The sequence below is a fragment of the Aotus nancymaae genome, unplaced genomic scaffold (assembly GCF_030222135.1).
Source record: "Aotus nancymaae isolate 86718 unplaced genomic scaffold, 86718_ANA_hifiasm-v0.15.2.pri h1tg000040l, whole genome shotgun sequence".
In the NCBI taxonomy this organism is placed as follows: Eukaryota; Metazoa; Chordata; class Mammalia; order Primates; family Aotidae; genus Aotus; species Aotus nancymaae.
The window spans coordinates 122,104,216-122,121,682 of record NW_026988454.1 but is presented as its reverse complement, the minus strand read 5'-3'; the positions used below and the strand labels follow the sequence as shown (position 1 = coordinate 122,121,682).

Here is a 17,467-nt window from a genome sequence, read left to right as displayed (position 1 = left end):
GACCTCCCAAGTCAGAATCCAAATGACAAAATCCCCAGTGATTCACATGCATTCTGAGAGGCCCTGTTCTAGGCAACTCTTGATTGTATAGCAAGCAGACTAATTACTCAGTATCTCTGAAAGTATGAAGCAAATGCTCCCCAGCTTCCCGCTTCCCGCTTCCCAACATACTCTAAGCCCCAGACTTGTCAATGTCAGAGGTGCAGTCTCCCTTCTGGGGAGATGCTCTCAAGGCCATGAAGGTGCCTCAGCTTGGGTCAGGGCGCAAAAAGAGGACTTTGATGCTGGGAGTGGGAGGAGAAGAGATGAGAGTCTTCTTCCCAATGGCGAGCTGCCTTTGCTTTCCCGGGCAGCTGGTGGGCAAAGATGGTCCTTGGGCTGTCTCTAGCCTGTTTTCCTCTGGGCCACTGAGCTCACTCTGCTTCAACCTCTAGAAAAAGGATCTTTTCTCTCATTTTTTTTCCCCCTGCTTTTTCTTTCCTAGTGGCACAGTTCAGGGGGCCCAGACCTGACTGTGGGCAAAGGGTCAAGGCCTCACCTGCTCTAATCTGGGCACCGTGCCAGAGGGGCAACAGCCACCCTACAGCTCCTCAGTGACTAGCCCAGCCCTCAGGGGTAGGAGACCACATAAGGCCTTAAAAAGGGGGACTTTTGTTTGAAGCATCCTGCACATACAGTGATACGTCCTATGCAGATGTTCCTGAGAGTTAAGGAATTGGGAAGCCGAAGTCTTGGCCATCTCCTCCGTGGAAAGGTGAGTAACATTATTAACTTGCTGCCTCGAGCTCTGCCTAGCTCAGCACAGATGTGTGGCCACACATCCACCAGTGGCGGCTAATGGCCAGATAACACGGTGCATGGGTCAGTCTATACTACAGAGGACACCCGTCATGGTATCCAAACTGGGAGATTTTAGAGCTGAGGAAAAGGCCTCTGTTTTAACCAGGATCTCAATTCTCAGGGAGCCGCTAACTTAGTGATCATTAAATCTGGTGGACCATCGCCCTGCTCCAATTTCTGGTGAGACAGAAGGATCATTTTTGTGGCAGATATAGTAAGGGGGAAGATGAACAGGGAGGGAAGAAACCATAAAACCTTGAAGGTTAAGAAGAGATGAAGGAGGAATAGAACACACACAAGGATGAGAACATCAGCATGAAATGCAGGAGCTGGGGGTGCCTATGGCATGGCTGCCACCCCACAGGATCCCCAAATGACAAGGGTGAGTGGTTACGTACTGATGGGTCACCCACCGATGAGGATCATGGGCCGGTTCTTCATCTGGGAAATACTGAACATGCCTGGGGTGAGGGAAAGATGGGGAGGGAGAAGAAAGCAGGGGAAGGGGATAGAGAGGGTGAGGAGAGCAGAGTTCACTGAAACGAACGTGCTTGACAGCCCCCAGCACATGCACTCAGCTATATGCGCCCTGACAAAAGGCCCCCATGTGTGCACTGCGAGGTCGCTCACGGCTGAGCCCAGAGAACCAGTCTGTGGACATCAGGACCCTGCCCTCCATAAACAGAAGGCAACATGTGGGATGAGAGAGAAGCAATGTCATCCCCCCCTCCCCACCCAATAAAACAGCTCAAGAGAATCTGGGGTCCCCTCTCCTGTGCAGCCTCTGCTATGACATTTCCCCACAGAAGAAGAACTGCACCCCGAGTCCAGAGGGCCAACAAGAGTGAGTGGTAGTGGGGATGATGCTGACTCCAGCTTCCTCCTAGGTGTTCCTTGGGCATCTCACCCCACAACTCTAGACCTCCCTCCAGGGGACAAGGCCCACTCACCAACCAGGCCAGTCCTCCCCACCCTGCCCTTACCCGCATGCTGCCGCTTCTTCCTGCGCACAGCAGCCCCGATGATTCTCAGCAGCTCCTGCTCAGAGGCCCCAGCTCGCAGGTGATCCCGCAGAGATACCTCAGAGTTTCCAAAGAGGCAGACCTACACGGGGGCGAGGACAACTTGCCTTCGTTATCCCTGAGAGCTTTGGTCTCCTGGCCTCTGAGCAGCTAACTCCTTCCCCGAATTCTCCAGGAAGAGCACCAGGGCCCAGGCCTCCCATGGCAGGGCCCCCAGCAGTGAGAGGCAGAGGTGCTGTATGGAAGTCAGAGAGGCTAGAAGAGTAAGATGCAAAACTGGACTTCCCAATGCCCGTATGTGAGTGAGTCATATTTCCCTCAGTGTATTTGACAAAACTAAGCAGATGCCAACAGAGATAGCACATAAAATCCAGATCCGTACCTTCCCCTGAGACCCTTGCTGGAATGGCCTCTTTATTACCATGAGAATGGCCCCCAATCAGCTGGAGCTGTGTGTGTCCTGGAAGTCCCCTACCCCCTGCTGTGCCACACACATCCCAATTCACCTCAGCCCTCCAAGTCACTTGTGGATGTCACCTGCCTGCTCTGTACTTATCTGAGCCTGCGATCTCTGCTTGGAAGCTTCAGCTGAGGGCTGGTGGGGATGACAACTTAAGGTCGTTCAAACTTGCTCAATGCTTCCCAACTTCTGTAAAGGATGAGGCAGCCCCAGAAATCAATGTACCTACCAGCCTTCCACCAAAACTTATAAAGCATCTACTCGGTGCCAGCTCTGCACAAGGCATTGTGGCCACAGAGAAAGAAGAATGTCTGAGAAGCTTCTGAGGGCAGAGACCACTGGGGAAGATAAGACAGAAGTGAAATCTAGGATTGTTCTAATTGCTTCACCTCATTCCTCAACTCCCCCACCAGCCCCCGGGTTCCCTTCTCTGCAACAAAAAGGTTCCTCCTGTGGACTTCACCTGCTAGGCCCCCCTCCAGCTGGCTCCTGCCTGGGAGACCAGGGGGTAAAGGGAAAGAGCTTGAGGCACTTCTCCCCTGCTTCCTCCCTGCTTTGATATCTCTGGCAGCAGCTGCTTCTCTGCACAACTCAACTGCCAATGAGGTAGCCTCTCCTCTAAGGCTCCAGCCCTTGCTGGGCTCCAGTGACATCAATGCCCCCCGCCTTGCCCTCCTAAGTGGGAACAGCTGTTTGCTGTTGCTGGTCCCAAGTACCTCAGTATCCCTTATTGATTCCCTTAATCCTATATGCTATAAATAGCTTCTTCACTACCTTCTCTTCAGAATCCCATCTTCCATTTCCTGCCAAGACCTCACAGATACAGACACCACCTACAGTCCAGGTCAATTCTATGTCTCCAGCCCGGAAAAAAAACCCAAGCTTTTCAGCAACCTGCTGGATGGTTCCTTTTGGATTCAAGTTGGATGCATATAAATCCAACCCACCATCACCGCCCTCCCACAACTGTGAAAATTCCAGATACCTTGCTGCCTTCCTCCCCTCCTTAAGCAAACATTACCAAGCTCTCAGAATCTTCCTTCAACGCATACTCTTACTATTTGGAGAACCACTGAACAGTCATCTAATTGTCTTCCCGTCATCACACCTAACCTGTGGCTTATAAAACATGCGTGGGGCATGTCCCCCTGTTCAGGAACCTTACACAGCACCCTACTGTCCACAGAACACATTCTGAACCAAAGCCCTCTACAACGTAGTTTTCCCATAGCTGACTTTAATCTGCCCTAGCCTGCCCAACCAGTATGAACCCTACGTGTGCGCCCTCCCCTCCTCACTTCTGCCCCACCCAAGGCTTGCCAAGGTCTGCAGTGCTCTTCCTTGAGGCCCAGCACCTCACGGCCTATCCAGCCACGCATGCGGCAAGGACTCCCATGCCGCCACACATTGACTGTTTGGTCTTGCCTCTGAGTCTGCGTGGCCCTGATGAGAAGGGGTCCCGACATCCCCCACAGGGCTGAATGCACATGACATGCTTGTTAGATATGAGTAACATCCATGTCTGGTTTCAGAGCTGAGCCCCTGGCCTGGTGGAAGGGGCTAACAATGGTGGGGGCCAGGCAAAATGTACATTGATCCTTCAGCTCTCCATGAGAGCTGGAAAGGAGCTCCCAAAAAAACAGAAGCCACTTCAGGGCCCCACAGAAGGAAGGAAGGAATCAGGGTGACATTCCCAGAGTGGCCATGCGTTCACCTCCACCTGCTGCTCCCATCATGCCCCCAAACCTGACATTATTGCACCAACCACCACCCACCCCCGCACTGTGCCCTGCCAGTCTTCTGTCCAATCAGGGAGCACAGGTGGGAGGAGCTATGAGGACAAAGAGGTGGCAAGAGTCTCCATGGTGGAGGGGATGCTCACCTTGAGGTTCCCATCAGCTGTGATTCGCAGGCGGTTGCAGGTCCCACAGAAATGCTCAGACATGGATGTGATGAAGCTGATCTGGCCTTGAAAGCCAGGGATTTTAAAGGCCTGGGCAGAGGAGAGTGGGAAGAAAAGGGCAGTGAAGGGGACGAGCTACAGAGCCCAGGCTCTCACTTGGTGACATCAGAACCTCCGCTCCTCAACCCTCTCCCAGAGGAGCCCATATGAGGCTCCACCCAAGGCCCTCAGGTGATAGAAGAATCTGGTAGGATGGACGACCCATGGGTTCTTGACCCATGCTTGGCTTGCCCTAGATAAAAGCTGCTAAGGCAGCATGTTTAGAAAAGGCTGTGTGGAAGAAGGATGAGCAGTGCCCCCTGCCACCTGCTGTAGTGTGTCCTCTGATACGTGACAGACCCCCACCCTAGCCGGGCCCACATCTTCCTCCATGAAACAGGGAGGTGGCTGTGATAGCACTGATGCTTCCTGCTCAAACAGTACCATCCCACATCACTGCATCCCCACCACAGTGCAGCCAGCTGCTAGCTCTCCATCCTAGGGTAGAGGCACAACCTTCCTCCAGGCCTGCCCCACACCCTCCTGCTCCCTAACCTTGGCTGTGCTGGACTCCTCCTCTGGCAGCTTCTCCAGCTCTGGCCACTGCTGCCGGACAGTGTCCAGCATCTCCTTATAGCTGACCATCTTCTTGAAGTTCCACTTGTTGCCTGTGTTTGGGTTGGGGGAAGGCAAGGGGAGCTTCTGAATCAGAGTTGAAGGGGCCCCGGGATCTCTGAGTCCATCCCCTGCCATAGCACAGCAATCAGTTCTTCAGCCTCTTGGATGGGAGGGACAGGGGCCCTGCCTAAAATGGGTGGATCAAATCACACCCACCGTGGACTCTGAGAAGCCACCAACAACCCATCATAATCCTAGACCTGGTGCCTCCCTGGGCCTCTCCCATCACCCCTGGGGTCACCCATACCCACCCGGTGAGCCATCCCACTTGACCAGCAGGCCCAGTCCCTTCTTCCCTTCCCCACCCCGTCCCTGGTCACTGACCATCAAAGGGCATGTACTCTATGAAGCGCACGTCCAGGGGGAGGCCCTCAGTCAAGGCCGCAAAGTCCAGGAGTTCATCCTCGTTAAGGCCTCGCATCACCACACAGTTCACCTGGCCGGGGGGACAGTGGGACAATGAGGGCTGTGCTCCCTGCATTCTTTTGTGGCATCCCCATGGGGGCCTGGCACCACTGAGGCCTTCCACTCAGGGACCCATTCCTTGCTTCTCCCACTCAGTTCTCTAAGTTGGGGGGATTCCATGGGGTCACTGATTTTCTCCTTTCTCTCAAGGGTGGGTAGGGCTGGACCGGCTGGGAGAGATGAGGCAGGAGGATGCACGCACTTCAGCCATGCTGGCCAGAGCTGAGGGCTCTCAAGTGGGCCAGGGGGCCATGAGGGGAAGGCTAGGGTGGTGTGGAGGGACATCGGGAATTCACAGTGGGGGCACGGCCTCACCTTCACAGGGTTGTAGCCCAGCTCAATGGCCTTGTGGATGCCCTCCATGACCTTGTGGAAGCCTAGGAGGGAGAAACAAGGATCCATGAATTTCTGCTCTCTCCTCTTCCCCCACGCCTCCACAGAAAAGCACCAGAGCTATAAAGGAGCCTCAAAAACCATCTCGTCTGGAGATTGGCAAATGTTTTCTGAAACAGACCAGAGTAATACTGTAGGCTTTGCAAACCTAGAGGCGACACGGAGGATCCATGTAAGTATATGTCACAAAGTACTGACTCAATTCCAAATGTAGTAATAACTGAGTACGATGTTTTGTAAACCAGATCTACAAATGGGATACAATAATGCAATTCTTTTTGAAGGGACAATATTTTGCTTAAATGGAGTTCATAATGTTCTCTATCATTAACTGATTGCGAATGTTATCATAAAATGCATTCTTGGCTCAAAGGCTATATGGAAATGGATGTGGCCCTCTGGCCATAGCATGCTGACCCTGGATCTAGTTGAACCCTCTCGTAAGTCTACAGGAGGAAACGGAGACTCAGGCAATACCCTGCTCAGAGCCTCATGGCTCCATCTTTCAGAATGTAGGTTTTCCACTCCCATTTCAGTGTTTTTTCCTCAACAGTCCATCAACGATTCAAGCAACACATACCCTCCAAGCACCTACTACACACAGGTGCTGTTCCAGGGCTGGAAAGTGATTACTGTCTCGACAATCATTCACCACAGTCAATGTGACCCCGGCTGACTTCTCACTGCCCAGTTCTCTCATGCATATAAAATCACGTGATCACCTACTGCATCCTGGCCCCCTCCGGTACCCCCCAGCCTGCACAGCCTGGGCGGTCACCTGTGAGAGAGGGTGCCTAGCGATGGTCTCCAGGGTTTCCTTGCAACATTTTCAGACTGCTCAGTGAGAGGGTAGAGGGAAGAATGTGTGGCTTTGAAAAAACAATGCTGCTAGGATAACCTAGAGCTGTAAGTTTTCTTTTCTGTGAAATACTCCCCTCCAAAGGCAGGTGGTGGATGAAACAGTATAAATGGGAGGGAAGATCCAATTTCTGCAATCCATGTGCCAGGAAATAAGAGACAAAGAGAGGGGAGAAGGTGTATGTGGGGGTACAGGCCGCAGATCCACCTCCTACTTCCCCACTGTAGAGCCCCTGCAGGTTCTTTACTCCTGCTTCCCCTCGGAGTATGTGCCATTGATTCAAATCCTTCTGTTCCTCAAGGCCAGCATACATGCCTCCTCCTTGAAGCCCTCCTAGTTCTCTCCTGCTAATTCTTTCTTTCTGCCTCCCTGTAACACTTTAATCAATACCACAAGACAAGCAAAGGCTGTCCTGGGGAATTTTATCTTTTGGCCCTTAGCAGCCTGTAAGGCAATGTCTGTGTGTCTTCTGTCCCCTCCACAGCACCTAGAGCAGCCCTTTATAGAGGAAGGAGGTGGAGTGAGTGCTTCCTCAGCACATGAAGGGTATAAGCAGGGAATCACACCCTGTTTATGAAAAGGGAGAAAAGAAGATGGTGGGGCTGATCTTGAAGCTATTTCCAAGGAAGGAGGAGGAGAGCTGGGTCTCCCTGCCATCCCTCGGATTCTCCAGAGTCCTCAATCATGTACTTCCTTCCCCCATATCAAAAGGTATCCAAACCTGAAAAGCCTTTGCCCCAACATGAGATCCATGCCAAGGGGAAGCCAGGCGTTGGTCTACTATGACCCAGAGCTCGAGGCTGGCTCTACCTGTCTACCTTGGGCCTCCTGAGGCAGCTGAGCAGAAGATGTGGGTGTGCTTGCAGCAAGGGGTGCCTAGGAGAGGCTTATATCCAGGTGGGCACAGGGACAACCATGGGGGACTGATGGGGGACCCCCACCCGATGGCACACACCCGCACCCTGGCGTCCCAGAGTGGCTACTTCCATCTTGGGCTGTCCATGTTTCTTCAGAGCTCATTGTAGAATGACCAGTTCCACCCAGTTTGCCATGGACTGTCTTGGTTTTAAAACTTCAAGTCGTTCATTCTAAAACCCCCTCAAGTCCTGGGCAAACTGGGGCTGGGGTGGTGGGGAGGTTGGTCTCCCTAGGTCATTAGCATCTGACCCCCAAAGTCCCTGATGTACATTTGGCAAAGATGAGGGGTGAGAAATAAGTGCTGTGACTTACCACTAGCCCAGGCACCAAGAGAAAGCGATCAGGCCTCTCGATCAGCACTAGCCACGCCCTCCCCAGCTAAGCAGACTCTGGGAGGGAAAACCCGCCCCATCCACATCTGCTCACCTTTCCTGCGCACGATGAACTCAAACTTGGCAGGCACCAGGGTGTCCAGGCTGATGTTGATGGCGCTGAGACCAACCTTCTGAAGCTGGGGGAGCAGCCGGGCCAGGTTGATGCCATTGGTGGTGACACCGATGGTCCTCAGCCCTTCCAGCTGCTGGAGCTGGGCTGTAAGGACAACAGGAAGGGGGTCAGACTGCTTGCTTGTTCTTGGTGAGGCCAGGAGAAGGGCTGAAAGGCAAAACTCTGTCCAGTCAAGATGGATGGAAAAGAGGCTCTTTACAGACCCGTATTAACCAGGCCTAATTTAAAAAGAAATCTAAGAATAAAAATTGACAAAAATAACCAAAAGATTAAGCACTGAGTGGTCTCTCTTTGCTAGGTGCTCTGCTGATGGCTTTGCACACATTAGCTTTGAAGCCTCACAATAACAATTATCTCATTTAGTAGATAAAAAAAGACGTTCTCTGAAAGATTATGAAAATTGCTTAATGTCACACAGTAAGAAGAGTTGGCATTTAAATCCATGGGTACCCGACTCAGGACTCTGTTCTTAACAATGAACTACTACACAGGTCCTGATATTCTGTATAATGAAAGCATAAAAGTGTTTGAATTCAGTGCTATTTGACACTCCATTCTACCAAATGTCCCTAGAAATAATGGAAGGATTTAAAAAATCCATAATAGCATTGGAAGGTAAGAAAGCATGCTGTAAATAGCCTAGAAAGGTAAAGAAGTACTGAAAGAAAGCAAATGGGATTGATCAGATGGATAGAGACCACAGCTCAAGTGTACCCAGGAGTTACATCTGGAGGAGCTGGGCAGGTTGGCCTCATCCTTCCCCGTAGGTAGGGGAAGGCAGCAGAAGCATTTGCCTCAAGGATAGAGCACCAGTGCACACACGTAAGCCAGCCATGCAGCTGTATTAGTTTCTTCTCATGCTGCTAATAAAGAAATACCTGAGATGGGTAATTTATAAAGAAAACAGGTTTACTTGACTCACAGTTCAGCATGGATGGGGAGGCCTCAGGAAACTTACAATCATGGCAGAAGAGGAAGTAAACACATCCTCCTTCACATGGCGGCAGCAAGAAGTGTTGAGCAAAACGAAAAAAGCCCTTCATAAAAACCATCAGATCCTGTGAAAACTCACTATCATGAGAACAGCATGAGGGTAACCACCCCCATTATTAAATTACCTCCTACTAGGTCCCTCCCATGACACATGGGGATTATGGGAACTACAATTCAATATGAAGTTTGGGTGGGGACAAAGCCAAAGTCCTGGTGACACTCAGCAGTACCTCACACCCCTTCTCCGCAACCTTGGAGCAGCCCATAGAAACACAACATTGCCAGGCAGGCCAACACAGACCTCAGGCACTAAGATGAGTACGCCACCAAGAATCAATAAACGTTAAAGGAGGATGCCATGAAAGAAAGATCAGCAATTCCTCAAATAGAAGAATGAAAGGAGGAGGAGAAGGAACAGTGGTAACAGAAAACAATTCTTTTAAAAAGCAGAAGGAATATCCTCATTGGGCTAAATATGCAATCCTGAAAATAAACCAACAGAAAATCCTAATTAGGGCTCTTGAAAATTAAATATATAGTTACAAACGGAAAACTCGAGAAGCAAAATGGACACAAGAACAAATGAGCAAGCTGGAAAATTTGGCAGAGGCATTCTTGAAGAGCTGCATACAAAAGACCAAAGAATGAAAAGAATGAGTCTGAAGAAACACACCTGCTCATATTCAAATCCAATAAAATCTAGAGAAAAGACAAGCCGTCAAAATATGCATAGTAGTTATCTTTGATCAGTAGGATCACAGGTGATTTTTTATGTTTATTTATAGATAACGTTTATTTCTATAATGAACGAGTTTTCTTTTAGAACGTGGGAGGCACACATATACCCCTCCCCCTGGATTTTAGCTGACCTCTGCTATATGGACAGTGCCACTGACCACATCCTTCCAGCCACCAGACCAGTTGTTTCCAAGAAGCTATGTAAACGCATGTCACTACAAAGACTCAGCTCAGCGCTGCATGAAAGCAGAAACCAAGAGTCAAGTGCTCAAGTGAAGCTGGACTCAGAAAAAGGCAGAATATTACAAAATTCATCATCGGTTTAAGGTAGGGGTGCATGGAAATGCACACACTCATGGTGTAAGAATAAAATTATATAATCTTTCTGGAGAGTTGTACATGGAACTTTTTAAAGCCTTTGACCTGAAATTCCACTAAGAATTTAATCTAAGGAAATAATCATGGATGTGAATGATATTTATCTACAAGGGTGTTCATTACAGAGCAATACGTAATTAAGGGAAGTGGGAAATAATCTAGAGAGTCAACTATAGCAAACTGGTTGAATTATGTTTTCTCTGGATGATGGAATATTATGCAACTCAAAATGACTCTGTAAAATCATACACTGGGGTATAGGGAAATGCACACACTATATTAGGTAGAGAGAACAGTAACACAAGATGCAGTCAACACAGAAGACAGTAAACATGAGACGCAAAGAAAAATGGCAGGCAGGTCATCAAACCAAAACGTCATCAGTGGTTACAAACAGGCAGTAAGAACATTCTTTCTGCTTTTCTGAAATAAGCAAATTACTTTTGTTAAAAATAAAGTTCACAAGAGCTGTTTGAAAAAGGCAAGAGTTTCACTCTGTCTCTGCCAATAAGGAAAATTAGCAGTGGTTGTTCACACCTGCAAAATCGACCCTGGAGAAACACAGAATCTAGCAATCTATGAACTTAACAATCTCAGTCCTTAAGAAGAATAGTTGTTCTGAATTGGTATGAGTTGGGGAATGACGATGATGAGCAGAGAATGTGATAAAGGAAAAGGAAGCAGGTTAAGCTCTATTCTTTCCTTTGCCCACTGAGGCCTCAGCACAATCACCAATTATCCCCTTAATGAAGAAATCAGTGGCAACTTCCCAAAGAACTAGTTTAAAAGTCAACTGGAGTCTGGGTGTGAAGGCTCATGCCTGTAATCCCAGAACATTGGGAGGCCAAGATGGGTGGATCACTTGAGGTCAGGAGTTCAAGACCAGCCTGGCCAACGTGGTAAAACCCTGTTTCTACCAAAAAGACAAAAATTAGCCAGGTGTGGTGGTGGCACATGCCTGCAATCCCAGCCACTTGGGAAGCCAAAGCAGGAGACTCACTTGAATTCAGGAGGCAGAGGTGGCAGCGAGCTGTCATTGCATCACTGCACTCCAGCCTGGGCAGCAGAGTGAGACTTTCTCAAAACAGAACAGAACAAAACTTCATAAGCTGATTTTAAAATTTACATAGCCAAGCCTTAGTATATGTGAAACACTGTTGAAAAATAAAAAGAATTTGCCCTACCAGATAATTGACTGACAAAGCTACAGTGATTAGGACAGGTTGATATTGACACAGAGACTAACAAATTGACCAACAAAACAAAGTTGACCTGAAACAGATCAATACTTACAGAATGGCAGATTTATGGAGTGAGGATTGTTCAATACAAATAACAAGAAAAAGACAACTATCCATATGGAAAAAAATTACATTGGATTCCCAAAAGTCATCTACAGATGAACTAAGGACTTATATGCTAAATTTACAATTTTTAGTGAAGAACATAGGTAGGTGATCTGATCTAGGGTTAGGTGTTTCATTAACAAGATATAAAAACAACCATGAAAGAAAAAACAAAACACTGAAGAAGAACTGCTACTAATCAAAAAGAATCATTACATATGGTATACTTTTTTTTTCAGATTGGGAGGAGATATTTGCAACATATGTAAAGAACCTGTACCAAATCAATATAAAAGGACAAAGAACCAAATAGAAAAATGGGCAAAAGACATGACCAGGAATTACACAGAAAAAGATATTTTATATTTACGTTTGGCTAATTAACATGTGAAGAGATGCCAACTTCATCCTTAAACACAAAAATACAAACTAAGACCACAGTGAAATATAATTTTACACTTGTTCAACTGGTGAAAAACAAGAATAGTAGTGCTGAGGAGGCCGGTTGACAGGATCCCTTACGTAGTGCTGGTGAAAGTGTATTTGGCACAACCACTTTATGAAGTAATGCCACATTGTTTTCCAGAGTTAAACATTCACATACTTCATGATCTGACAATTCCACTGCTAGACAAAGCATACACCAGGATATGTTAATGAAAACAAGAATGTTCAAAGCAGCACTGTCCACAACAACACAACTGGAACCAGGACTTTGGGCGGCCAGGGCAGGAGGATCACTTGAGTCCAGGAGTGCAAGACCAGCCTGGGTAACATGGCAAAAACACTGTCTCTACAAAAAATACAAAAATTAGCTGGGCATGGTGGTGCGTGCCTGTAGTCCCAGCTACTCTGGAGGCTGAGGTGGTAGGATCACTTGCCTGGGCAACAGAGCTAGACCCAGCCTAAAAAAAAGGGGGGCAGGCAGGTAGCAAGGAAATGATAAATAGAAAACTGAGGAATGCTTACCTTAGGAGGCAGTGGGGTAGGAGGCCACATAGGTAGTTAAAAAATACTGCCGCAAGATGGCCGATTAGGAGCAGCTCTGGACTGCAGCTCCCAGCGAGAAGTGAAGAGTGAGTGGACACCACATTTCCAGATGGATTTTTATTGCCCATGGACCAGGAGATTCCCAGGCAGAGGAGCCCCATGGGTTGCCAGCACGGCTGTTTTGGCCAGCGCGGCGGGTCTCCACACAAAATACACGGGTCTGGGTGCCGTTTCAGCTGGCAATTGGAGCACCTGGGAGACAGAGTTGCCTGTTCAACTGATAAAAATGGGACTGAAACAGGGAGCCAGGCCAGGAGATTCCCGGACGAAAAAGCACCACGAATCTCCAGTGTGGCTGTTTCAGCTGGCGCAGTGGGTCGCTGCATGGGAAATGACACAGATCTGGGTGCCTTTTCAATAGGCGACTGGGATGCCTGGGAGACAGAGTTGCCTGTTCAACTGAAAAAAAGGGGACTGAAACAGGGAGCCAGGCCAGGAGATTCCCGGGCGAAAAAGCACCAAGAATCTCCAGCATGGCTGTTTCAGCCAGCGCAGTGGGTCACCACTCAGGAAATCACACAGATCCGGGCACCTTTTCAACAGGTGACTGGAATGCCTCGGAGATAGAGTTGCTCATTCAACTGAAAAAAGGGGACTAAAACAGGGAGCCAGGCCAAGAGATTCCCAGGCGAAAAAGCACCACGAGCCCCCAGTGTGGCAGTTTCAGCCAGCACAGCGGGTGCCTGCACAAAATCTCACACAAATTTGGACGCCTTTTCAACTGGCAACTGGCACGCCTGGGAGACAGAGTCGCCCATTCAACTGAAAAAAAGGGGACTGAAACAGGGAGATAGGCCAGGAGATTCCCCAGCGAAAAAGTGCCACAAGTCTCCAGCGGCTATTTCAGCTGGTGCAGCGGGTCTACCCACAAGAAATCACACAAATCCGGGTGCCATTTCAACTGGTGACTGGGACGCCTGGGAGACAGAGTCGCCTGTTCAACTAAAAAAAAAAAAAAAAGGGGGTCTGAGGCAGGGAGCCAGGTGATCAGGCTCGGCTGGTCCCACTCCCGCAAAAAACAGCAATCTGAAACGCTGAGTTTCACAGCAAGTACAGCTGAACCAGGGACGGTCCAGCTCTGTGGTAAAGGGGTGTCCGCCATTACCAAGGCAGTCCACCACAACCGAGGTAGTCCGCCACTGCCAAGGTGGCCCGCCATTGCCACGGTGGCCCGCCATTGCTGCGGCAGTCTGCCATTATAGAGCAAGTCTGCCATTACAGAGGTGAGCCACCATTGCCAAGGCAGTTCTAACTATACCCCTATAAAACAGATCCGCAGGGAAGTTCACATGGCAGCTGGGCAGAGCCCACAGCAGCTCAGCAAAGCTCCTGCAGGCAGACTGTGACTAGGCTGCCTCCTCGCTGGGCAGGGCAGCCCTGAAAAAAGGCAGCAGCATGGCAGAAACTTATAAATAAAGCCTTACCTTCCAGGGACAGAGCACCTGGGGAAAAAAAAAGGCGTTTATGAGATCTGCTGCAGCAGACTTAAACGTACCTGCCCAGCAGCTCTGAATGGAACAATGGAACTCACAGCTCAGCACTTGAGCTCCTAAACAGGACAGACTGTCTCCTCAAGCAGCTCCCTGACCCCCATATACCCAAAGAGTCACCTCATAAAGGACAGCTCAGACTGACATCTGACAGGTATCCTTCTGGGACCCAAGATAGCAGAAGAAGAAACTGGCAGCAACCCTTATGCTTCTGCAGATGCTGCAGGTGATCCCCAGGCAAGCAGGGCCTGGAGTGGACCCCCAGCAGTCCTACAGCAGAGGAGCCTGACTGTTAGAAGGAAAACTAAGAAACAGAAATAAATAACTTCACTATCAACAAACTGGACGTCCACTCAGAGACCCAATCTGAAAATCAACAACTGCAAAGACCACAGGTAAATAAATCCACAAAGATGGGAAGAAACCAGTGCAAAAAGGATGAAAACACCCAAAACCAGAATGTCTCTCCTCCTCCAGGGATCACAACTCCTCAACAGCAAGGGAACAAGGCTGGATGGACAATGAGCGTGATAAATTGACAGAAACAGGCTTCAGAAGGTGGGTAATAAGAAACTTCTCTGAGCTAAAAGAACATGTTCTAACCCAAAGCAAAGAAACTAAGAACTTTGAAAAAAGGTTTGACGAAATGCTATCGAGAATAAACAGCTTAGAGAGGAATATAAATGAATTGATGGAGCTGAAAAACACAATAGGAGAACTTTGCAAAGCATATACAAGTTTCAATAGCCGAATTGACCAAGCAGAAGAAAGGATATCAGAGATCGAAGATCAACTCAATGAAATAAAACGTGAAGGCAAGATTAGAGAAAAAAGGGTAAAAAGAAATGAACAAAGTCTCCAAGAAATATGGGACTATGTGAAAAGACCTAATCTACGTTTGATAGGTGTACCTGAATGTGACGGAGAGAATGAATCCAAGCTGGAAAATACTCTTCAGGATATTATCCAGGAAAACTTCCCCAACCTAGCAAGGTAGGCCAATACTCAAGTCCAGGAAATACAGAAAACACCACAAAGATATTCCTCAAGAAGAGTAACCCCAAAGCACATAATCGTCAGATTCACCAGGGTGGAAATGAAGGAGAAAATGCTAAGGGCAGCCAGAGAGAAAGGTCGGGTTACCCACAAAGGGAAGCCCATCAGACTCGCAGCAGATCTCTCAGCAGAAACCCTACAGGCCAGAAGAGAGTGGGGGCCAATATTCAACATCCTTAAAGAAAATAACTTTCAACCCAGAATTTCATATCCAGCCAAACAAAGCTTCATAAGTGAAGGAGAAATAAAATCCTTTATGAATAAGCAATTACTCAGAGACTTCATCACCACCAGGCCTGCTTTACAAGAGCTCCTGAAAGAAGCACTAAACATGAAAGGAACAACAAGTACCAGCCACTCCAAAAACATACCAAATGGTAAAGAGCATCGACACAATGAAGAAACTACATCAACTAACGGGCAAAACAGCCAGCTAGCATCAAAACAGCAGGATCAAATTCACATGTAACAATATTAACCCTAAATGTAAATGGGCTAAATGCTCCAATCAAAAGACACAGACTGGCAAATTGGATAAAAAGCCAAACCCATCAATGTGTTGTATCCAGGAAACCCATCTCACGTGCAAGGACACACATAGTCTCAAAATAAAGGGATAGAGGCAGATTTATCAAGCAAAGGGAGAGCAAAAAAAAGCAGGAGTTGCAATCCTAGTCTCTGATAAAATAGACTTTAAATCAATAAAGATCAAAAGAGACAAAGAAGGACATTACATAATGGTAAAAGGATCAATGCAACAAGAAGAGCTAACGATCCTAAATTTATCTGCACCCAATACAGGAGCACCCAGATACATAAAGCAAGTTCATGATGACTTACAAAGAGAATTAGACTCCCACACAATAATAGTGGGAGCCTTTAACACCCCACTGTCAATATTAGACAGATCAATGAGACAGAAAATTAACAAGGATATCCAGGACTTGAACTCAGACCTGGACCAAGCAAACCTAACAGACATTTACAGAATTCTCCACCCCAAATCCACAGAATACATACCTTCTTCTCAGCACCACATCACACCTACTCTAAAACTAACCACATAATTGGAAAAAAATCACTCCTCAGCAAATGCAAAAGAACAGAAATCATAGCAAACACTCTCTCAGACCACAGTGCAATCAAGTTAGAACTCAGAATTCAGAAACTAACTCAGACCTGCACAGCATCATGGAAACTGAACAACTGGCTCTTGAATGTTGACTGGATAAACAATGAAATGAAGGCAGAAATAAAAATGTTCTTCGAAACCAACGAGAATGAAGACACAACATAACAGAATGTCTGGGACACATTTAAAACAGTGTCTAGAGGAAAATATATAGCAACAAATGCCCACATGAGAAGCGAGGAAAGATCTAAAATCAACACCCTATCATCAAAATTGAATCAGCTAGAGGAGCAAGATCAAAAAAACTCAAAAGCTAGCAGAAGACAAGAAATAACTAAGATCAGAGCAGCACTGAAGGAGACAGAGACACAAAACACCCTTCAAAAAATCAATAGATCCAGGAGCTGGTTTTTGGAAAAGATCAACAAAATAGACCACTAGTCGGATTAATAAAAAAGAAAAGAGAGAAGAATCAAATAGATGCAATAAAAAATGATAAAGGGATAAGATGTCACCACAGATTCCACAGAAATACAAACCATCATCAGAGATGATTACCAACAACTCTACACACATAAACCAGTAAACCTGGAAAAAATGGATAAATTCCTGGACACTTGCATTCTCCCAAGTCTAAACCAGGAAGAAGTCGAAATCCTGAATAGACCAATAACAAGGGCTGACGTTGAGGCCACAATTAATAGCCTATCAACCAAAAAAAGCCCAGGTCCAGATAGGTTCACAGATGAATTCTACCAGACATACAAAGAGGAGCTGGTACCACTCCTTCTGAAACTATTCTAAACAATCCAAAAAGAGGGTATCCTTTCCAAATCATTTTATGAGACCAACATCATCCTGATACCAAAACCCGGCACGGACTCAGCAAGAAAAGAAAACTTCAGGCCAATATCCATGATGAACACAGATGCAAAAATCTTCAATAAAATACTGGCAAGCCGATTGCAACAGCACATCGAAAAGCTTATCCACCATGATCAAGTAGGCTTGGTCCCAGGGATTCAAGGCTGGTTCAACATTCACAAGTCTACAAATGTAATTCACCACATAAACAGAACCAAAGACAAAAACCACGATTATCTCAATAGATGCAGAGAAGGCCTTTGACAAAATTCGACAGCCCTTTATGCTAAAAACTCTCAATAAACTAGGTATTGACGGATGGAATCTCAAAATAAT

At 47.4% G+C, this 17,467-nt stretch overlaps 1 protein-coding gene across 6 annotated transcripts in view; it reads right to left on the bottom strand.

Annotated features, from left to right (window-relative positions):
* Positions 1–17,467, bottom strand: part of MOCS1 (molybdenum cofactor synthesis 1) — a 33,942-nt gene that overhangs the window by 2,276 nt on the left and 14,199 nt on the right. For 2 of the 6 annotated variants that reach the window (XM_012464363.2, XM_012464364.2), the window contains exons 2-9: positions 9,043–9,142; positions 8,004–8,231; positions 5,723–5,784; positions 5,267–5,378; positions 4,820–4,932; positions 4,205–4,315; positions 1,824–1,944; positions 1,254–1,301 (exon numbers count right to left, since the gene is read on the bottom strand). In XM_012464363.2, coding sequence (XP_012319786.2) covers positions 1,254–1,301; positions 1,824–1,944; positions 4,205–4,315; positions 4,820–4,932; positions 5,267–5,378; positions 5,723–5,784; positions 8,004–8,231; positions 9,043–9,136 — 889 coding nt within the window. In that variant the 5' untranslated portion in view covers positions 9,137–9,142. Of the gene's footprint in view, positions 1–1,238; positions 1,302–1,823; positions 1,945–4,204; positions 4,316–4,819; positions 4,933–5,266; positions 5,379–5,722; positions 5,785–8,003; positions 8,232–9,042; positions 9,143–17,467 lie in introns of all 6 variants that reach the window. The other 4 variants (XM_012464361.2, XM_012464365.3, XM_012464359.2 and 1 more) reach the window with 4 other exon arrangements.